This window comes from Zophobas morio, unplaced genomic scaffold (assembly GCF_036711695.1).
Source record: "Zophobas morio isolate AGI-343-1 ecotype UQ-CSIRO unplaced genomic scaffold, CSIRO_AGI_Zmor_V1 ptg000005l, whole genome shotgun sequence".
Lineage (NCBI taxonomy): Eukaryota > Metazoa > Arthropoda > Insecta > Coleoptera > Tenebrionidae > Zophobas > Zophobas morio.
This window is the reverse complement of record NW_026972110.1, coordinates 19,659,030-19,682,582: the sequence shown is the minus strand read 5'-3', so window position 1 is coordinate 19,682,582 and position 23,553 is coordinate 19,659,030. Positions and strand designations below refer to the sequence as shown.

Below are 23,553 nucleotides of genomic sequence, written 5' to 3'. Positions count from 1 at the left end.
TTTTTTTAATCTCAAAATTGTTTTCTTCTTGCTTTTCAATGGGCAAAAGTAGATACAAAATTTGACACATCTAAGCTTCTAGTAATTTGATTTCCATTTGAGAGATTCAATGAAGATAATCTGCATTGGCTCATTGTTTCTTAAAAAATGTTTACTCATTTTTAATTTCGAAAAAGATCTTTCCGCTGAAACCACCGAAAGAGGTATTGTAAGAAAAGTGAAACATGCTGTGATAATTTCAGTGACACTAGTACAGGTAGGTCATTCTGTAATAATTTCCCAGTGCAGTTTTTTTTTTTTACTTAAAAAATTAGTTGTAACATACGTCAGATATATTTTATTATTCCAAAAGAGCACCACTAGTACAAAATTAAAATAGTTTTGAAAATACGAAAATTTTCATAAAACACAACTGAAACTGATTTTTTTTTTCACGATTTATTACAGCATGAAGTTTCACTGTAGAACTGAGGACAAAATTTAAGTATTTTGTTGTCTTGCATCATAAATTAGTCATACTTTTGTCGGATAAAGATTGGTAATTTACTACATGGGGTGTTAGATTTGCTACAATGGGATTGCGACACTGCGACAGGTTTATTACAAACAGATGCTGCTGCATTTTCGACCGCCGGTGCCGGTCGCTAAAACCCGAGTTTATTGAGTCTATGATATTGAGATGCCGCCCTTTGCAGCAAAAAATTCGTAAATAGCAATCAACCATCGATCCTGGGATTACAGCACATTTTCGAATTTTTTATTTCAGGATATAATTTGGGCAATAATATAAAAAAAGTCTAATAAAAAAATGTCCGTGTGACCGGACCGGGCCCCTTGAAGCAGCGGGCCCGTGTTCCGCCGAACACGTGGAACACCGGTAGTTACGCCACTGCTTTCACAACAATGTGATCATCCACAACCAACCAAATTAGCAACTTAACTTAGCACTTAACGCAGAATCTTGTAATAAGGTCTAATATTAAGCTTTCGCGTTATAATTTGGCGACTAATTTGAAGTAAGCCGGTAAAGCGTCATTGCTATTATTAGTTCATCTAAACGCAGACGACGGTTCATAACCTTAAAAAGAAGCGTTTCGTCTTTCGTTCATATTTGTTAAGTGTTGTGCAGGTTACTATAGTCGGGCATAATAATAATGTCTCTAATATTAAAACGGAGCCAAATGAGAAGTGCTCCTCTATGCACAATGTTGTGTGGATATTATTTATTATCACACAAGGAAAAGAGAAGGAGATGGTGGGTTAAGCCCATCAATGAAAGAAGAAAAGAACAAGGCGATTACGAAAACTTGGTGCAAGAAATGCGTCTTAATGATGTCGAGATGTTTTTTAATTACACAAGATTAACTGTAGAGCAGTTCGATTGTTTGCTAAAGCTGGTAGGGCCTTCTCTACAGAAAACAAGTTTTAGAGAACCTATAACTCCAGGAGCCCGACTAATATTAACTCTGAGGTAAATACAATGAGTACACATAAAAATCCACATAATAACATATTATTAATAATTGCAGACATCTAGCTGCTGGGGATAGTATTCCAACGCTGGCATTCTTGTATCGAATGGGAAAATCCACAGTGTGCAATATAATCAATGAAACAAATACAGTTATCTGGGAAATTTTACACCCAGTTGTTTTAAAAGAACCTAACAAAGATGAGTGGGAAAGGATTGCAGAAGAGTATTTTTCTGAATGGAATATTCCAAATTGTTTGGGTGCAATAGATGGAAAGCATATTGTAATGAGAGCCCCACAGAAAAGTGGGACGTTATATTTTAATTACAAAAAGACCTTTAGCATTGTACTTTTTGCCGTGTGTGATGCCGAGTATCGATTTACCTACGTTTATATCGGGGCATATGGATGCCAAAGTGATGGAGGTATCTTAAGGTTGTCATCGTTTGGAGACAAATTAAACAATAATTTGCTGAATATTCCTGATGATGCAGCATTTCCGGGCACCTCAAAAAAAACTCCACATTATTTCATTTGTGATGAAGCCTTCCCTTTGCAAGAAAATCTGATGCGTCCATATGGAGGTAAGAATCGACCAGTAGAAGAGAGAATTTATAACTACCGAATTTCACGTGGTCGAAGATGTATAGAAAATGCCTTTGGAATTTTAGCTGCTAAGTTTCGAATCTTTCATATAGTGGTTTTTAAGGATCCAGAAAATGTTGACAAATTAGTGCAAGCTGCTATCTGCCTCCATAATTTTATCAAACAAAATGAGGATAACCTGCCTGCCAGTCAGCACCGCTATGTGCCCTTAAATTTTGTTGATAAGGAAATAGATGGGCAAGTTATACCTGGACAATGGCGCAACGAAGTGTCACAAAATTGTTCCCTGCGCAGAGCATCAGACCAGAGAAGACTCGGCGCAAGAAACGCTAAACAAAGTGCATCTGAATATCGAGAATTTATTAAAGATTATTTTAATCCTCATATTGGCTCAGTACCATATCAGAATGAAGCTATTCAGAAAATGTAATTCTAAACATTCATTAAATAATAATGCAGCATATACTATTTTTTATTTATTTCAATGCATACCTAACCTTACCAAAACTAAACTAAAAACAAAAAATGAACTTCAGTCAGCTGTTTTTACTCTCACGTAATTGTCTCCTTGTCTTTAGAAGTAACTCCATTACTCCATCTTTGAATTCCTCCATTGTGTCGCTGGGCATTTTGAACATTTCCTGCTCTATATGAGCACAAAAAGAATATATATATTGGTCTGACAAATTTTCGTTGCCGAAATTTTTACTTACAAGATCCAAAGTGCTGGCAAATTTTTCTTCTAATTTTTGTTTTTTGTGTGAAATATTTGAACTGTAAATATGTATTTATTTAATAGATTACAGAAATAGAAAAATAAAATTCTGTTACCTTATTGATGGAATGGAACCTTTTTTTCCAAATGGTGTTGGTGTTTGTTCTTGGTCGGGATCTCAAATTGAGGCACTACTTATAGAAGCTCTACTTTGTTTTTCATCATCCAGTATGAGCACTTCTTCAAAACTCTCAGCACTGTAGCTTGATGCTGGAGACAAGAACGACGTGCTTGGTGCACTTGTTTCTGTTAATACCTACTATTAGCGGGCTGCACTGCTCCAATTCAGAATTTTGTGAACCAATGGACAAATTGCTGATCGTCCTGCATTAGAAAATTGCATTCAACGCGCACATCAAACCAGGGGCGGCTAGTGCCGGGGGGCACAAGAGCACGTGCCCCCCCAAAATTACAACGTTTACAAACACACTGGGCACAATATTTGAAAAATTATCCGGAAATTTGTGTCATAATTATCAAAACTAATTTTTTTATCTCGCTCGACTTGTATAAAATGTATCAAAACTTACTTCCACTTGCATCTAAAGATGTGTCTTGGATATTTGATATGTTATTTCTGATGAAATGCTGATAAAAGCCCGGCACAGAGACCGAATGGACCGAGTCATGACTGATTTAGATGTTTTGTTTACACCGTTCCCATGGAAACTACACGTCGTAGCCGCCTGATATGCGCCTGATGCAACTGGCTTGTGAGCCCGTTGCGATCGTGCTCTGGAGGATTAAGTTACTATCGCGGGTTTTAATTTTACTTCTGCGCAAACACGTATGATAAATATTCTTGGATAATCTTCTCGGTAATACAGACATTCGGAAACAACTACACACCGCTTATGTTAATAATATTCGTGCACATAATGCAAGGGTCGACAAAACTCGCCATATATTACGCCGATTGATAATGTGCATAAAATTTTGTGGAGTGTTTGAATTTGCTTTACGTGGACATGACGAAAGTAGGGATCACAAAGTCCAGGTATATTTCGAGGTCTGATTGATTTTATGGCTGAATTCGACTTTGTCAGATCATTTGAAAGAAGCAACGGTTTTTAAAGGAATGCCTAAAACTGTTGAAAATTAACTTTTAAATGCTATGAACACCAAAGGCAAAAAGGTATGTGGAGAAATCTTTTTTAATTTTATTGAATGTATATGTGTATTTATTTCCGTCACATAATTTCGTCTATTAATTGGTAATGACAACCTGTTTTATATCTTCATATTTCACTCAGTCATTAACTTTTTTGAGACACCCTGTATAACCAAATCTAAAAAATATTAATGCAGTGATAAATCGCAAGCATATAAACTCATAACATCACATATTTTATACATTTAAGATAGGATTTCTTCTAAAATTTTAGGTGACGTCATAAATTTTTTAATGACTTTAAAACATCTGCAACGAAAAATTGAAAAATCAAAATAACTGAAAGTCCAAAAATACCAAAATTCAAAAATCCAGGAATAAAAATCGAACATGAAAATTTGAAAAATTTAATAAACGAAAATGGTGATATAAAATCGAGAAAATGAAATTTAAATAATGGGGAAAATCAAAATCAAAAATAAAAATTGAGAGGCTAAAACAAATTTTGAGATGACAGTTTGAAATATTGGTAAAGTGAGACGTCGAGAAATGGAAAATTCGAAATATTTCAAAATTGAAGTTAGAAAAAAGAAAAAAATAATAAAATCCAAACTTGTAAAGATAATCTGAATTAAAAAAAAAAAAACGAAAAATTGAATAATAAAAAAAAAACGGGAAACTGAAAAATCTAAAATTAAAAAAAAATGATGAATTAAAATATCGAAAAATTGAAAAATCGGGAAACAAAAAAATTTACAAAGTGCAAAAAAAATCCGAACACCTTGAAAACGTCGATATTTTCAAATGAAATTTTATACACGAATTGGTTATTGTATAAGTAAGAAATGATGAACATATGAAGGCAATTTGAAGAATTTGTGCGTCTTTTTAATTGTTGTTAACCTAATTTGAGATCTAACAAGCTGGGGCTGTTCAGTCAAATTTTGACGTTTTTCGATATTCGCTTTCGACAATTAAAATTCCTTAAAAACCCATTAACATGCCCCCAGTGCGAAAACGTCTTCAGTATTCACAATTGAGTGATTTTGATAGGGGTCGAATAGTAGGCATGCGTGAAGCAGGATCGTCCTTTAGACAAATTGCACTTCGTGTTAACAGAACTGTGTCTACAGTGACGGAATGTTGGCAGGCGTGGAGTTAAGACGGTAGAGGACACAGAGCTGAAGGATCCGGGCGACCAAGAGCTACCACTGAGCGCCAAGATCGTCGTCTGCGATTGTTAGCTCTAAGAGACCGAAAGTCTACAACACATGGCCTCCTAGATCTGCTGACCTCTCGCCCATTGAGCATGTATGGGATATGATGGGACGACGTTTAAACTCATCTTCTACTACCATCACAAACTTTAAACGACCTGAAGCGTGAAGTACAAGCTGCTTGGGATGAATTAAATCAGGATGACATTGATCGACTCATTAGGTCCAAGCCAAGGCGTGTAAACGAATGCCTCAATAACAGCGGTGCTCCAACCCATTAGTAGCTTAGGTGTTAACATTTCCATTTGAATTTTTGATCATTTACTAGTAGTAAATAGTAGACTGTAAGCCCAAAAGATTTTCGAAAAATTATTATTCTATCCAGGTGTTCGGATTTTTCTTTGCACTTAGTATACTAAATATTGAAAAATCGAGACGTGAAACGGAAAGTCCGAAAACTCGAAAAATGTCAGATTAAAAAAAAAGAGAAATCAAAAAATCTAAAATTCAATAAATTGAGAAAGCGAAAAATTGAAATATCAAAAAATATCAAATTTTAAGAAAACGAAAAGTTGAAAAACTGATAATTGAAAAAAAGAACCGGGAAATCTACATTGAACATTTTCCAAAATTAAAGTGTTTAAAAACTGAGAAATTAAAAAAAAAGAAGCAAATTTGAAAAACTGGAATTTAAAACAAAAAAAAAAAAAAAATTTTAAATTCAAATAACTTAAAAGCCGACAAATCTTTACACCCTACGGGCTCGGAAAGTGCAACGAAACCATCAAATTTTAGATAGAAATCGTATTTTTTTTTTATTTTTATTAAATCTTAACCATATTTCAACATTTTTTGCAGAATCGTCTCAAATTACGAAAAGGAGACGTTTGGGGCAGTTTTAAGCATTCTGGCGTTCGTACATACAAGAAAATTGTTAAAATTCTTCAGAAACGTCATTTTTGAAGCGTTTTCTTGTAGTTTTAAGCCAACCAGACACCCAACGGGCTCGGAAAGAGCAACGAAACCATCAAATTTTAGCTAGAAATCTTTTCTGCATCCGTTTGTTGTTGGGTTCAAAGAAAGAGTGATTGTATCAATATGTATATTACAATAAACAAATTAACCTATACAAATCTAAGTAATGCACTTGACATCAAAATTAATAAATAACGAATTATCAATAAGCAATAATTACAATATTTTCAACGACAATCTACCAAAAGAGTTACTTAATTCCTCTCTTGTTCCTTAAGACGAATACAATACACTAGACACTCTTTTTCTTCCATTTTAGGGGGAAATTTGTATTGTGGTCCGTGATGTTAGTATTGAGCGTCCGATGGCAGGAGTCCATAGCAATGTGCCGGGGCTTGAGGCCTACGGTCCACGTCCCAGGGTCAGTTCCGGTTATTTGACAAGTCCTGATCGTACTCCAATACCAGCCGTTTTATGTGCGACAGCTTGTCGTGGAGATAGTGAAACCTCCGCTTTAATTTCTGATGCTCCAGATCTTTCTTGTTTTCATTGTATTCCCTAACGATTTGCATTTTTAGGGCCTGAAACAACGACAAAACGAAATGTAACCACAATAAAATATGTAATTCCTAGACACATAATTTTACAATTATGGGAAAATTTATCCATTCGATAACGCATGTAAAATTCATATTTCTTATGCTAAACATAAATATTTAAAATTGATCGGATTTTGCCCAAAAACTAAAAGTTCTATAGTTAAACGAACTATGCTCAATGTTTAAAAATTCTAATTTGAATATCGAAATCACTAGAATTAGAGAATATAAAATTCGACTTACTTGAAACCTGGGACTAGAAGCGTCTTCTTGCTTAAGCATCGATTCAAAACTGACAAACCTCCTCGAAACCTTGTCCACAATTTTGTACAAGTCCTTGTATTCGGCGAAGTCGGCATTGAAATCGGCTTCGAACCTCCGTCTCTGCTCGGCATCCTTGATCCTGCTGTACTTCCTGCAATCATAGATAACCTGTTACATAATTTCAATAACCAAATTTGCGTGTTTCTTACGTTAAGTAATCCGGGAACTCCGAACTGCTGTCCACGGCCCCGCTCTTCACTGGCACCGGCGACACCGGGGCCCCGTTCTCGTACCCGCTGTCCGTCTTGCCCGCCTGCGGCGAGCCGTTCCTACAATCCCACGAGTCGGTGACGAGCCGCCGCTGGCTGTTGTTCTCTACCGGTGAGCGGTAGGTGGTTTGTTCGGAGGGCTTCCGGTAATGGGAGATGCGTTGGCGCTTGGTGGGGAAGCCGTCCGGGTTGTCGTAGTATCCGGGTCGCTTGAACGACGACGTCGTGGTCGGCGGCGGAGAGCCGGGGTGGGTGCTGGTCGGGGACTGGCTGCTGCCGGAGCTGCCGCCATCGCTGCTGTCCGAAGAGGTGAGGTTCTGGGACTTACGTCTGCAGATAAACACATTGCCTTTAAGGCGCTCCATAGTAAAAGGGGACACTCTGGAAACTGTGGGGGCCACTCTGGAATCTACAGGGGACACTCTAGAAACTGTACGGGACACTTTGGAAACTCTACGAGACATTTTGGCGTAAGATTTCAAAATCACCGCTAGGGAGGTCTATACCCTTTCGTAGTAGCAGGTGGAATAAAAATGAGTAAAAATAAAACCAAGAGTACGAAAGCTAATTAAGTGGTGGTACTGTGTTGAGCCCTGCATCCTCATTGGTTTAGATAAAGAGGGAGGGTGTTTTCAACACCCATTGGTTCAGATAAGGGGAGGCTGTTGTTAATTCCTCAATAAGTACTAATCCCTGCCCGGCGGTAAAACCAGGAGTACCATTTTTCGGATCGTTACTCTAATAACTGAATAAATTATAATATTAAAAATAAATTTTAGTTCCACGTTTTTTGGACGTTTCATGACCCCTAGACTATGAAAAATAGGTCTCTCGTTTTCTAGGTGTTTTATGAACCCGTGTTCTAGACATCTAGAATTTTGGAAAAATCAATATTGTATAACAATTTTTCGAATTTTCCATATCTGAATTTTCCAACTTTCGGTTATTCAATTTTCCGATTTTTAAAATGTTTTGATTTCTGGATTTACATTCCTATGATACAATTTCTCCACCTGCTGTGTGGAGAAAAAAAAAAGCCAATTAAACGCAGAATTAGAATTAATTTAACAAAATAACAGAAACAGAGCGACACTTTGAGAGACGTCTGTAAGAGTTAAAGGAATTATTTTGGCGTGAAAACGTATATTAATTGCCAAATTTATAATCAAATGATGAAAAACACTGTTTATTTTTTTTTTTAAGAAAATTTCGTACTTGGTCTGTTTCTGTTATTTTGTTAAATTAAATTTAATTGTGCGTTTAATTGTCATCTTTTTGTTGCTAATTTGTACATCATGTGTCAATAGTGAATGATTCTTTAATAAAATAACGATCACTAGTTAAATTAATAATTTTTAAAGTGGTTTTGTGAAATTTTTCAGGGTGGCCGGTTTTTTTTGCCGGTCAGTGTAGATATGAAGTAATATAGTGAACCAAGACCTATAAGGTTATATGGCCATCATAAAAGTAGTTGACCGCAAATAAATACCCCCTTTGTGTGGTTCGCACTAAGCTTACCGGTTGGCAATAAATAATCTTGTAAACATTTCTTGCTCATATTTAACAGGGCCGGCTTTCAAAGCGAGTGGTTATTTCGGAACCCTCAGCGGCTGCAGGTAGTAAAGAAATAGTGGAGTGGTGGATTTTCATATTTAGTGAAAGCCGCCCCTGAACGAAACCACAAGAGCCGGTCGAGCTGCAGTGGACAGGTTATTTACGACCCTAAAACCTTTTCTATTGTAAACAACTTAACTTCGACACAATGGGATGATTTTATGATGGCCATATAACCTTATAACTCTTGGTTCACTATACATTGCTGGTGTAGTTGAAAGTTTCTTTAAACAAATTAATAAAACAGATTTGGTCTAGCTAATTTAAAACAGTCGGGTATAATCGTGGAAATACACCTAGTCAAAAACACTTACAATGTGAGCTTTTTAGTAACATTTCGTAGGTGATTTCTTATTATTATGTTATGAATATGTTGCTATGGATAAATTTGAATTTGAAATTCGCAATTATTGAAAGGTACAGACACTAAAAAGGGAAAATCCATAAGGGAAATTTTTTGTAAATTGAATTTTTAACTTGGAAGACTCATTAATTAGTAGCGTATGTACTCTGTTTCCAAACTAAATTTCAAACTTACTAATTATTATATTAACTAAATTATTATTAACATTAATATTAATTTGATTCTGTTCTCAAATACCTATCTAAATTTTTTTCATTTTCCCAAGCAAAATTTATTATTTTATGAGTAGATGGGTTTAACGTAAAATAGTGATGAATTTCACGACTTTGCGTAATAATCTTCTAAATTATCCACCTTTAAAATTTTTCTGGAATGAAAAGAAACTCCATCAACATCACAAAATGTAATTTAAGCATAATTAAATTTTGAAATAAAATCTCATGGTATTAAATTCGTTTTTCTTGTAGGTAAAGTTTGTCTAGAATTATAAGAGTTTTATGGACTCCCAAAGTTAATTCACTTTACAGCCCTGTCGTCAATTTCATTGTACAGCTGAAGAGTTTGCTTGTAAAACAACCTGTCAAGGGAAACCACCAGATGTTCGCTACGCGGTCAGTCAGTTGGCAGCCTCAGGATACAAACAACAAACAATAGCAAACAATAAATTTTGTACCTGTCTGCCCGACTGCCCGGTGCGTGGTGAATTTGGGTGTAGTAAACATTGGTTTTCCCCTGACAGGTTTTTCAGCTGTACAGTAAAATTGACTAAAGGGCTGCAAAACGGATTAAGTTTGGGTGTCCATAAAATTCTTATAATTCTAGACACACTTTACACTGTTAATCAGCAAAATAGCAGAATGTAATCGTTTTTTAATGAGGAATAAATAATTTTCGATTTTTGCATAATGTGGTGTACAGAAAGTAGATAGAGATATTAACTTTCATCAAAACACGTGGGTATTTTCTACCTCATACTTGATTCATCAATGCCGCTGCTTATTCCTAAATCCGGTACATCCAAGAAGTATTATTTTCGAGGAGCTAATACTTTTGTGATAATACTGTGTACTTTAAAAGTGGTTAAGCCAGGTGCTTTAAATTTCACCGACCCTGTACCTCGTTAAACTTTACAACCCATTATAACTGCTACTGTCCTTTAATGGGGCTGTAAATTTTAATTTAGTTGTTGTTGTTATTTTCTATTGTAAGAGTAATTATCTACTTAAGCCCCTGAAGAGTTTTCCACCCTGATCCAACTTTCTTTTCGGAGCACCTAAACTCCCGTCGCGGTCAAGTGCTAGCCATAAAATTGGTCCTAATCCGTCACCGGAATTCCCGTCCGGCAAGCTGTATTATACATATACCTGCTGCGATCATGCAGGTGGCATTTATATACTTGTATAGTAGACCAAAAGGTATAAGGTTATATGGCCGTCATAAAATTATCTCATTGTGTCGAAGTTAAGTTGTTTCAATAGACAAGGTTTTAGGGTCGTAAATAATGTGTCCACTGCAGCTCGACCGGCTGTTGAGGTTTCGTTCAGGGGCGGCTTTCACAAAATATGTAAATCCAACGCTCCATTATTTCTTTACTACCTGGAGCCGCTGAGGGTTCCGAAACAACCACTCGCTTTGAAAGCCGGCCCTGTTAAATGTGAGCAAGAAATGTTTAGAAGAAGATTTATTGCCAACCGGGAAACTTAGTGTGATCCACACAAAGGGGGTATCTATTTGCGGTCAACTACTTTTATGATGGTCATATAACCTTATAGCTTTTGGAATAGTATAATTCGTTATATTTTAGTTTAGTTTACGGTGGATTTATTTAACAGTTTCGGAAATTATATGCAACTAATAAGTATTAACTTGTGATTACACAAATCTATATAAGTATGTGATATATGGGTGTTTTTTCGATAAATACTTATTTAAAAAGAACGAAAAGGAAAGAAAGTGAAGTTGTTTGAAAATTGATATGAATAGTATGTTCAAGTTATTTACTAAATATTTATTCCGTTCTTGAAACCTCTCCATTCCGCAGTTCAGTCAGGGATTATAAAATACCAGGTAAAGTGTGTATAGAATTATAAGAATTTTATGGACACCCAAACTTAATCCGTTTTACAGCCCTTTCGTCAATTTTACTGTACAGCTGAAAAGCCTGTCAGGGGAAAACCAATGTTTACTGCACCCAAATTCACTACGCATCGCACAGTCTGACAGGCAGGTACAAATTTTATTGTTTGCTATTGTTTGTTGTTTGTATCGTCAAGCTGCTATAATACCTGACTGATCGCGTAGCGAACATCAGGTGTTTTCCATTTACAGGTTGTTTTACAAGCAAACTCTTCAGCTGTACAATAAAATAGACGACAGGGCTGTAAAATGAATTAACTTTGGGAGTCCAAAAAATTCTTATAATTCTAGACAAACTTTACCTAGCTAATCCTACTGTTACGGTAACAACGAGTATTTCGGTCGTTTATTTCATTCGAATGTGATAAAAACTTTTCTAAATGAATTTAAGAATTAATTACATTCAGAGAATATCCACCTCTACCACAAATAATAATTCATATATTAAGAAAATATTTTATGTTAGTGAGATGCAAGTGTCTTCTTTGCAAAATATGTCTCTGGGAATCTTATCAGTTGCAGTAATTATTTTTGTAAAAAAAATCAAATGACAAAAATTATTATTCCAAATTTTAAATATTGTGAATATTTTAAGTGGACATAGTAAAAATTCAATCTATGATGTAGCAAATAATTTCGTATGTTTTAACTCAATAGTGGCAAAAAAAAATAGTGGAAAAAGAATATGTAAATTATTTTCATCGTCGACTACATATTACCCAGGGGGCGTAGGTATTTGGCATTTGGACAAAAAAGATAAAAATCGACAAAATCGACTGCGACAAAAATTTCTGTAAAACGATGGGGCAAAAAGTTTTATAGAAATTGTGTAGTTCCCGATTTAGTAGACCCTAGTAGATGCTATTAGAAACCCGGATTACATTTTAAATTCACACAGAGAAAGGGAACGAAAACCTACAATCAGTTATCTGCTTTTTGCTTTATTTACATCGATAGTCTTGTAAAAGTGCAACACATTTTTGTAATAATGACATAATGAATGAATGAAAGGATGAAGTTGACTACTGGACCCACTGTTGTAACTCTCCTAACTGGGATCATTAGTAGTCTATAATAGCTGCTGATGTATTAAACAATTGCTATGAATTTTGAAATTATTTTTATTTACATTTATTGTATTATAATTGGTCTGTTAGATATTATTATTTTGATCAGACCTATCATTGATCCGGAAAATTAACGGGCATTTAGGCAAGAATTATATCATTACAAACCCAAACACGAAGAACAAGTAATTATACCTGGACATTGTTGTGACCTTTTACATGGAACCATCCCTAAGATTATAGAACTACAAACTGTAATATTAACAAAATATTATGTGTGTATTCTAACCGGGGTCATATGACGTGCCGTTAATTATTTTTCTATCAAGCGTAAAGAGATTAAATGTTAACTTTCCACGTTTTGAAAACATATTTTTTAGGTAAGTAGAAAGCTTTTATCTTATTTGTACCTAGATGAGGTATATTTGGGAGTAGTAATAGGATTAGTCTTATCGCCGGTACTGATTACCTACTGATTAGGATTCCTCAAATTCAGTCATCCGTGTAGGATGTTAGTTTATTGCCTCCTCTCAAAAATTTTACTAAAGCTTACGCTAATTAAGGGGGTTTTACCAGACCGGACAACCGCCTACTGCAATAAACGGTCGGATACATGAATGTTTCTTTACCTGCGAGAGTATCGGTGCTATACCTACTCGAAAATTTTTCAAACTCTATAAACACATCTTGATGAACACATTTACAGCGGGGCTAAACAATAAATCGTCTTAAGCCCATTAGCCGCATTGAAGTCACCTCCAAATATCAGTAGACAAACTATAAATTTCGTCGCAGCGAGAGCTTTAATTGATAGCCAGTGATCGGATCCGTGAAATTGCTCCATACTTGGCACTTTAATTTTTTCATTAAGTCATGTGATTAAATCGCATACTTGCTTAGAGTTCTTTTTTCACAGAATCTTACAAAACGACTTTCCTTTTCTGAATGTTTATGACGATTTATTGGGTTTCCTTAAACCAATGATCCCTTAAATTATTTTGAATAGCTGTGTACAACATAACGGATGTTCAATTTAAAAAAACATCATCAGGTTAGCGACACTTCTTTGATAATAAAAAACGGGGCGAAAACGCATGTGTTTTATTAATCCATACTGTTGCATATAATTGACATTTCCGCGTTGTCTGCTGTTGTTGATTAAATCTTTGGTTAATAATTGTAGACATATTTTACATTGTTTACAAAAAATCAAGACCAACTCGATAACATGTTTGAATTGACCCGTCAATTCGCTCCTTGGACATGACATTCACTCCGGTCCAGCAAACATCTATCCACCTGTCTTTAATTAATACGCTTATTTAATGTCGTTGTCTAAGTTCTTTAATTTTTGACTCATTTAGTTTCAGGCGTTTGTTTTTCTTTGCATGGTTTTAGTCGAGAATGAACTTTAATTCGCCTTCTACAGGGTGTTCGCTCAGTTGAGACATTCCTTCGAACACGTGCTACTATACTTAATTCTAAAGGGTTTTAGCCTAAGTCACTCAAGCAAAAGTGGCATTGTAGGAAAGTTAGATAGTTATTTGTAATTGTACTTTTCTAAAATTTTGAGTTCGTTCGGAAGTTTCTGATTTTAACTCTTCATTTCTATTTCGTAGTTCAAGGTTTAAAACGTCTACCTATTCGGAACGATAAGAAAAATTTATAAACTATCTAAGTGAATCACAACGGTAAGTTGTTAGATTTATTCATGTACTAAATTGATAACCGAAATGTAACACAACAGAATTTAATTAATCAGATGGCTAATTATTTGAAGAAATAAAATGTAAAAACAAGAAGTGATATTTTACGAAATGTGTAAATTCTCACTGCAACTGCGCACCTGATAAATTCATAGTAAATGCTCAAAATTGTTGCCGTTATTTGCAATGCAAAGCCTTGATCTTCGTATCCAGGAATTGCTACAGGACAAGAGCCCTTGCTGCCGTCGAATTTGGTTAGCGACATTAAAAATACGATCTCGTAGCTCCTCAACTGTGTGTATTTCAGTCGTATAAACCAACTGCTTCATGTGCCCCCATAAGTAAAAGTCGCAAACGTTTAGGTCCGGCGAACGGGACGGCCAGGCAATGGGGCCATTTCGCCCTATACACCTATGAGGAAAAGTGTAGTTTAAATTATTCCGCACTTCCAGACGATAATGTGGTGGTGCGCCGTCATGTAGGAACCACATGTTCTGCCTAATGTTTAATGGAACTTCTTCCAGTAATTCAGGCAAATCGTTTTGCAAAAAGTTGAGATACTGCATACCATCCATGCGATCCGGTAGAATAAATGGTCCAATAAGTATACCATTTACAATGCCAGCCCATATGTTTATCGAAAATTTGTGCTGAAAATTTGTGCGGCGAATTGCATGCGGGTTTTCAAAGGCCCATACATGGGTATTACGAAAATTCATTGTACCATTACGAGTAAATGTTGTTTCATCAGTGATCAGAATTTGGTCAATAAAATTTTCATGGTTCATAGTTTGTCCCAAAAGCCATTCTGAAAATCGTACTCTTCTGGGATAATCAGGAGGTATTAAAGATTGCACACGTTGGACGTGATAAGGATGGAGCTGATTTTCATGTAATGTACTCCATACTTTGCTGTGACATGTATTTACTCGATGAGCAATTTGTCGGGTACTAATTGTTGGATCTTCGCCTATTATTTCTAGAATTTCCTCTTCTAGATCTAACATCTGTTGGAGTCTTGGTCTACCGGCGTGTCCTCCACGATGTTCCTGTAAGTTTCCAGTTTCTATAGCTCGCTATACGAGATTCGTAAATTGACGAGGCCCAGGGGGATGCCTTCGGAGGAATCTTTCTGCATACATTCTCGACGCCGCAGCAGCGTTTTGGTGACATTCTCCATAGAGTATTAACATATCTACGAGCTCACTATATTCAAAACGATAAGCACGTTGAAAGTGAGCCATGTCAATAAATTTGAATGACAGCTCTGACAATACTCTGAATTCGTATCCATGACAATGATATTTTTTGTAAACGCTAATCTTTAATTAGAAATTTTGGATAGGACCGTCTCTAAAAATTTCTAAAATTTATAAAAAGATGAAATCAATAAATATCGAAACCTTACTAAGGTAATAGAAGCTAAATCGCTCTAGAGCAGGGCATAAAACTAAGTGTTAAAAGGAATATCTCAACTTAGCGAACACCCTGTAGATTACCACTGATCCCAGATAGGAGAGTTAAAACAGTAGGTCCAGTAGTCAACTTCATCCTGTCATTCATTCATTATGTCATTATTACAAAAATGTGTTGCACTTTTACAAGACTATCGATGTAATTAAAGCAAAAAGCAGATATTTGTTTGTAGGTTTTCGTTCCTTTTCTGTGTGTGAATTCAAAATGTAATCCGGGTTTCTAATAGCATCTACTAGGGTCTACTAAATGGGGAAGTACACAATTTCTATAAGACTTTTTGCCCCATCGTTTTACAGAAATTTTTGTCGCAGTCGATTTTGTCGATTTTTATCTTTTTTGTCCAAATGCCAAATACCTACGCCCCCTGGGTAATATGTAGTCGACGATGAAAATAATTTACATATTCTTTTTCCACTCTTTTTATTGCCACTATTGTGTTAAAACATACGAAATTATTTGCTACATCATAGATTGCATTTTTACTATGTCCACTTAAAATATTCACAATATTAAAATTTAGAATAATAATGCGCTCCCTCTAAAATTACACAGGCCTGCGATGGTTTTCCCCCAACAAAATCAAGTAGTAATTTCGGTAGGTCTTAGATACTCATGTATAAAAAAAATTGCAAAAATTTCTATCACGTACAGTTTCTGCAAAAAATATTTTTTTCAGTTTTGTTCTTAGTACCTACTATAAAAATTAACTTCTAGATCTTGTGGTAATGATATGTATGGATAATGGTGTTGATATTTCATTTCGTGTTCAGCTTAGTAAGAGTTATTTGTGTGGACTATGCGCTTACTAGCCTGAATTTAAACAAAAATTACTAATGTCTTCTCAGAAATGGGTTAATTTTTCAGATAACTTCTGTTACATTTGTAGAAGTTATTTAATCAAAAAACAACAAATAATTTCTGAATTTATTGAACAACTATGCGAAAGTTATTTTAAAGTTAATATAAAAAACCAAGACAAAAAATGGGTGCCTCATAAAATGTGTTCATGCATCTCGCAAATGGTCAAAAGGAAAAGAAAATCTTTAAGTTTGCTGACACCTATGATTTGGATGGAACCACAAAATCATGCAGATGATTGTTACTTTTGCTGTTCAAATATAAAAAGATATAATGCGAAAAATGTAACAGCAATAACGTATCCCTATCGTAAATACAAGAGAAAACGCTTAAATCAGAGCTTTTAAGAAAGAAAAAAAGAAGCTTCTTGATTTATTTGTTTTTTTAAGTCTTGTTTATAACTAATTTAGTTCATTTAATAAATAAACATTCAATTTTATATCATTTATATTTTATTTTTTCATAAAAATTGTTTGAAAAACTATGAATATTTAGGCCTACATAAAAATAAATCTCGATGTGCTACAAAAAAACTAGAGTTATATTTTAATTCGGCATACATAAATACCTAAACAAAAAACAATATTATTTAAAAGGGAAATTAAAAGTTATATTTCGCAGGCCTGTGTTATTAACGTAATAATTTTTGTCATTTGATTTTTTTTACAAAAATAATTACTGCATTTGTTAAGATTCCCAGAGACATATTTTGCAAAGTGTTTATCACACCTAAGGCTAGACACACTAGCCACACTTGCATCTCACTAACATAAAATATTTTCTTAATATATGAATTATATTTTGTGGTAGAGGTGGATATTCTCTGAATGTAATTAATTCTTAAATTCATTTAGAAAAGTTTGTATCACATTCGAATGAAATAAACGACCGAAATACTCGTTGTTACCGTAAGAGTAGGATTAGCTAGCTAAAGTTTGTCTAGAATTATAAGAATTTTATGGACTTAATTCGTTTTACAGCCCTGGCGTCTATTTTATTGTACAGCTGAAGAGTTTGCTTGTAAAACAACCTGTCAATGGAAAACATCTGATGTTCGCTACGCGATCAGTCAGGTATTATAGCAGCTTGACGATACGAACAACAAACAATAGCAAACAATAAAATTTGTACCTGCCTGTCAGACTGCTCGATGCGTGGTGAATTTGGGTGCAGTAAACATTGGTTTTCCCCTGACAGGCTTTTCAGCTGTACAGTAAAATTGACGAAAGGGCTGTAAATCGGATTAAGTTTGGGTGTCCATACAATTCTTATAATTCTATACACACTTTACCTGGTATTTTGTAATCCCTGACCGAACTGCGGAATGGAGAGGTTTCAAGAACGGAATAAGTATTTAGTAAATAACTTGAACATACTATTCATATCAATTTTCAAACAACTTCACTTTCTTTTCTTTTCGTTCTTTTTAAATAAGTATTTATCGAAAAACCACCCATACTTCACATACTTATATATAGATTTGTGTAATCACAAGTTAATACTTATTAGTGGCATATAATTTCCGAAATTGTTAAATAAAACCACGGTAAACTAAACTAAAATATAACGAATTACCTTACCTTACCTACTTATTATCTACAATTATGACATGAAATCAGCAAATTTGTAGCTAACACATTTCACAAAATTATACCTTGAAATTTCATTAGTCTCTATGAAGTACATCTTTTACAATACAACGTGTTTGGTTTTTATGCACGGAATTTATTTTTATATAATTATGTAGGAATCAGTTTGAATACACTTTTTAAAGCTTCCAAAAAAACAAAAATATTTGGATAGGTAGAGTAGCAATAATTTTTGAATTTTGAATGAAATCGTTAACATGCATTCATAATTCTATAAATGCTGGCGCTATTTGCTGCCCAAATTTTTGGCGAGAATGTTGCATTTTCGTCTATGCACGTTTCGACAAGGTAATCGATAAGTTTATCAATTCGGACGTCTTTCGGTTCTTCCGCTATAAAGTCCTCCACAAATGAATCTTTAACTTCCTCGGGAGATAAGAAAATTAAACCGAACAGATTTCGTATCCATGTGCCAACTTCTGACTCGGTATTTTAGCATCCCACACTCAGTCCCACACTTTGTATTTTACGCCACCTGTATCGAAAGTCAAATTACTTGAAAGATGGAAAAATTCTAAAATCCTAAAATTGACAATGTGAAAAATTTTAAAAGTTATGACTATTATTAGATACATATTTAAAATCAAAACCAGAAAAATTACAAATCGAAAACTGAAGAAAGGAAAAATGGAAAAATCGAGAATCTGAAAAATTTTAAATAAAAAAAAAAACTAAAATATATAAACGTCGAAAAATCGAAAAATTGCAAATCGAAAAATAGAAAAAGCCTAAAACTGAAAATTTTCACCTTGAAAAAAGAAAAATTAGAAAATTAGAACACTGAAAACCGAGAAATAGAAAAAATAAAGAAAACAAAAAACCGAAACCAAAAATTGCAAAATCGAAAATGTGGAAAATAAAAAAAATGCAAATTGAAAAACTGTAGAAACGAAAAATCAAAATACTGAAAAACTAAAAGTTGAGAAACTTAAAAATCCAAAAGCAATATAATCGGTTATCATAACAAAATGTTAACAAAGTATCCTAAAATGTTTCTAATAGTTTTAAAAAGTTGCGCAATGCTCTTGAATTTGTTGCGATGAATTTTTACATTGCAGTTAAATAATAAAAGAAAATCTAAACAGAGAATTATAAAACGAGTAATTTGCAGAATCATTATTTAGGGTTGGCCGGAGGTAGGCCGGATAATTTTGACCCTCCCAATTTCATGGTCAACATGCGGCCCGCTGTACGACAAAGATCGTATGTACTATGTACCGGTGAAAGCTTTTTTTCACAATTTTCTGGCACGTAAATTCCACGGAAAGTCCAACTTCTTGCGACAGATGCCTCATCAACATCTTCTATGACTTCATTGGTATACACAATGTTTGTCGTCCAGCTTCTTTTTTGTTGTGGATAGCACCTCTTTCACGAAATACTCGCACAGAGTTTCTTAACAACGTTGTAAAAATCAGCAACGATAAAATAATTAAATTCTGCAAAATTTAGTAGATTATTACTCTTACAATAGGAAATAACAACAACAAAAATTAAAACTTACAGCCCCATTAAGGGACAGTAGCAGTTATAATGGGTTGTAAAGTTTAACGAGGTACAGGGTCGGTGAAATTTAAAGCACCTGGCTTAACAACTTTTAAAGCCTTCACAGTATTATTACAAAAGTATTAGCTCCTGGAAAATAATACTTCTTGGATGTAAAGGATTTAGGAATAAGCAGCGGCATTGATGAATCAAGTATGAGGTAGAAAATACCCACGTGTTCTGATGAAAGTTAATATTTCTATCTACTTACTGTACACCACATTATGCAAAAATCGAAAATTATTTATTCCTCAATAAAAAACGATTACATTCTGCTATTTTGCTGAATAACAGTGTAAAGTGTGTCTAGAATTATAAGAATTTTATGGACACCCAAACTTATTCCGTTTTACAGCTCTTTTGTCAATTTTACTGTACAGTTGAAAAACCTCTCAGGGGAAAACCAATGTTTACTACACCCAAATTCACCACGCACCGGGCAGTCGGGCAGACAGGTACAAAATTTATTGTTTGCTATTATTTGTTGTTTGTATCCTCAGGCTGCTAACTGACTGACCGCGTAGCGAACATCTGGTGGTTTCCCTTGACAGGTTGTTTTACAAGCAAACTCTTCAGCTGTACAATGAAATTGACGACAGGGCTGTAAAGTGAATTAACTTTGGGAGTCCATAAAACTCTTATATTTCTAGACAAGCTTTACCTACAAGAAAAACGAATTTAATACCATGAGATTTTATTTCAAAATTTAATTATGCTTAAATTACATTTTGTGATGTTGATGGAGTTTCTTTTGATTCCAGAAAAAATTTAAAGGTGGATAATTTAGAAGATTATTACGCAAAGTCGTGAAATTCATCACTATTTTACGTTAAACCCATCTACTGATAAAATAATAAATTTTGCTTGGGAAAATGAAAAAAATTTAGATAGGTATTTGAGAACAGAATCAAATTATTATTAATGTTAATAATAATTTAGTTAATATAATAATTAATAAGTTTGAAATTTAACAATTGGAAACAGAGGACATACGCTACTAATTAATGAGTCTCCCAAGTTAAAAATTCAATTTACAAAAAATTTCCCTTATGGATTTTCCCTTTTTAGTGTCTGTACCTTTCAATAATTGCGAATTTCAAATTCAAATTTATCCATAGCAACATATTCATAACATAATAATAAGAAATCACCTACGAAATGTTACTAAAAAGCTCACATTGTAAGTGTTTTTGACTAGGTGTATTTCCACGACTATACCCGACTGTTTTAAATTAGCTAGACCAAATCTGTTTTATTAATTTGTTTAAAGAAACTTTCAACTACACCAGCAATGTATTACTTCATATCTACACTGACCGGCAAAAAAAAAACGGCCACCCTGAAAAATTTCACAAAACCACTTTAAAAATTATTAATTTAACTAGTGATCGTTATTTTATTAAAGAATCATTCACTATTGACACATGATGTACAAATTAGCAACAAAAAGATGACAATTAAAAGCACAATTAAATTTAATTTAACAAAATAACAGAAACAGACCAAGTACGATATTTTCTTAAAAAAAAAATAAACAGTGTTTTTCATCATTTGATTATAAATTTGGCAATTAATATACGTTTTCACGCCAAAATAATTCCGTTAACTCTTACAGACGTCTCTCAAAGTGTCGCTCTGTTTCTATTATTTTGTTAAATTAATTCTAATTCTGCGTTTAATTGGCTTTTTTTTCTCCACACAGCAGGTGGAGAAATTGTATCATCGGAATGTAAATCCAGAAATCAAAACATTTTAAAAATCGGAAAATTGAATAACCGAAAGTTGGCAACATCAGATATGGAAAATTCGAAAAATTGTTATACAATATTGATTTTTCCAAAATTCTAGATGTCTAGAATACGGATTCATAAAACACCTAGAAAACGAGAGACCTATTTTTCATAGTCTAGGGGTCATGAAACGTCCAAAAAACGTGGAACTAAAATTTATTTTTAATATTATAATTTATTCAGTTATTAGAGTAACGATCCGAAAAATGGAACTCCTGGTTTTACCGCCGGGCAGGGATTAGTACTTATTGAGGAATTAACAACAGCCTCCCCTTATCTGAACCAATGGGTGTTGAAAACACCCTCCCTCTTTATCTAAACCAATGAGGATGCAGGGCTCAACACAGTACCACCACTTAATTAGCTTTCGTACTCTTGGTTTTATTTTTACTTATTTTTATTCCACTTGCTACTACGAAAGGGTATAGACCTCCGTAGCAGTGATTTTGAAATCTTACACCAAAATGTCTCGTAGAGTTTCCAAAGTGTCCCCTACAGTTTCTAGAGTGTCCCCCACAGTTTCGAGAGTGTCCCCTTTTACTATGGAGCGCCTTAAAGGCAATGTGTTTATCTGCAAACGTAAGTCCCAGAACCTCACCTCTCCGGACAGCAGCGATGGCGGCAGTTCCGGCAGCGGCCAGTCCTCGACCAGCACCCACCCCGGCTCTCCGCCGCCGACCACGACGTCGTCGTTCAAGCGACCCGGATACTACGACAACCCGGACGGCTTCCCCACGAAGCGCCAACGCATCTCCCATTACCGGAAGCCCTCCGAACAAACCACCTACCGCTCAACGGTAGAGAACAACAGCCAGCGGCAGCGGCGGCTCGTCACCGACTCGCGGGATTGTAGGAACAGCTCGCCGCAGACGGGCAAGACGGACAGCGGGTACGCGAACGGGGCCCCGGTGTCGCCGGTGCCAGTGAAGAGCGGGGCCGTGGACAGCAGTTCGGAGTTCCCGGATTACTTAACGTAAGAAACACGCAAATTTGGTTATTGAAATGATGTAACAGGTTATCTATGATTGCAGGAAGTACACCAGGATCAGGGATGCCGAGCAGAGGCGGAGGTTCGAAGCCGATTTCAATGCCGACTTCGCCGAATACAAGGACTTGTACAAAATTGTGGACAAGGTTTCGAGGAGGTTTGTCAGTTTTGAATCGATGCTTAAGCAAGAAGACGCTTCTAGTCCCAGGTTTCAAGTAAGTCGAATTTTATATTCTCTAATTCTAGTGATTTCGATATTCAAATTAGAATTTTTAAACATTGAGCATAGTTCGTTTAACTATAGAACTTTTAGTTTTTCGGCAAAATCCGATCAATTTTAAATATTTATGTTTAGCATAAGAAATATGAATTTTACATGCGTTATCGAATGGATAAATTTTCCCATAATTGTAAAGTTATGTGTCTAGGAATTACATATTTTATTGTGGTTACATTTCGTTTTGTCGTTGTTTCAGGACCTAAAAATGCAAATCGTTAGGGAATACAATGAAAACAAGAAAGATCTGGAGTACCAGAAATTAAAGCGAAGGTTTCACTATCTCCACGACAAGCTGTCGCACATAAAACGGCTGGTATTGGAGTACGATCAGGACTTGTCAAATAACCGGTACTGACCCTGGGACGTGGACCGTAGGCCTCAAGCCCCGGCACATTGCTATGGACTCCTGCCATCGGACGCTCAATACTAACATCACGGACCACAATACAAATTTCCCCCTAAAATAGAAGGAAAAAAGTGTCTAGTGTATTGTATTCGTCTTAAGGAACAAGAGAGGAATTAAGTAACTCTTTTGGTAGATTGTCGTTGAAAATATTGTAATTATTGCTTATTGGTAATTCGTTATTTATTAATTTTTATATCAAGTGCATTACTTAGATTTGTATAGGTTAATTTGTTTATTGCAATATACGTCTTGATACAATCACTCTTTCTTTGAACCCAACAATAAACGGATGCAGAAAAGATTTCTAGCTAAAATTTGATGGTTTCGTTGCTCTTTCCGAGCCCGTTGGGTGTCTGGTTGGCTTAAAACTACAAGAAAACGCTTCA

At 34.9% G+C, this 23,553-nt stretch overlaps 3 protein-coding genes across 3 annotated transcripts; 2 read left to right on the top strand and 1 right to left on the bottom strand.

Moving 5' to 3' along the window:
* Positions 1 to 1,079: 1,079 nt before the first annotated feature.
* LOC135120429 (uncharacterized) lies at positions 1,080 to 2,525 on the top strand. Its single transcript, XM_064044744.1, has 2 exons — positions 1,080 to 1,471; positions 1,530 to 2,525. Exons 1-2 carry the CDS (start codon positions 1,155 to 1,157, stop codon positions 2,506 to 2,508), a joined length of 1,296 nt encoding a protein of 431 aa, XP_063900814.1. The 5' UTR covers positions 1,080 to 1,154; the 3' UTR covers positions 2,509 to 2,525.
* A 3,978-nt stretch (positions 2,526 to 6,503) lies between these two features.
* Positions 6,504 to 7,752, bottom strand: LOC135146030 (RNA polymerase II elongation factor ELL-like). Its single transcript, XM_064078179.1, has 4 exons — positions 7,229 to 7,752; positions 6,999 to 7,170; positions 6,613 to 6,737; positions 6,504 to 6,558 (listed from the first exon to the last, which is right to left on the bottom strand). The coding sequence occupies exons 1-4, from the start codon at positions 7,750 to 7,752 to the stop codon at positions 6,504 to 6,506; spliced, it is 876 nt and encodes a 291-aa protein (XP_063934249.1).
* Positions 7,753 to 21,957: 14,205 nt separating this feature from the next.
* LOC135146017 (RNA polymerase II elongation factor ELL-like) lies at positions 21,958 to 23,191 on the top strand. The gene is made up of 4 exons (XM_064078172.1): positions 21,958 to 22,466; positions 22,525 to 22,696; positions 22,958 to 23,082; positions 23,137 to 23,191. The coding sequence occupies exons 1-4, from the start codon at positions 21,958 to 21,960 to the stop codon at positions 23,189 to 23,191; spliced, it is 861 nt and encodes a 286-aa protein (XP_063934242.1).
* The last annotated feature ends 362 nt before the right edge of the window (positions 23,192 to 23,553 follow it).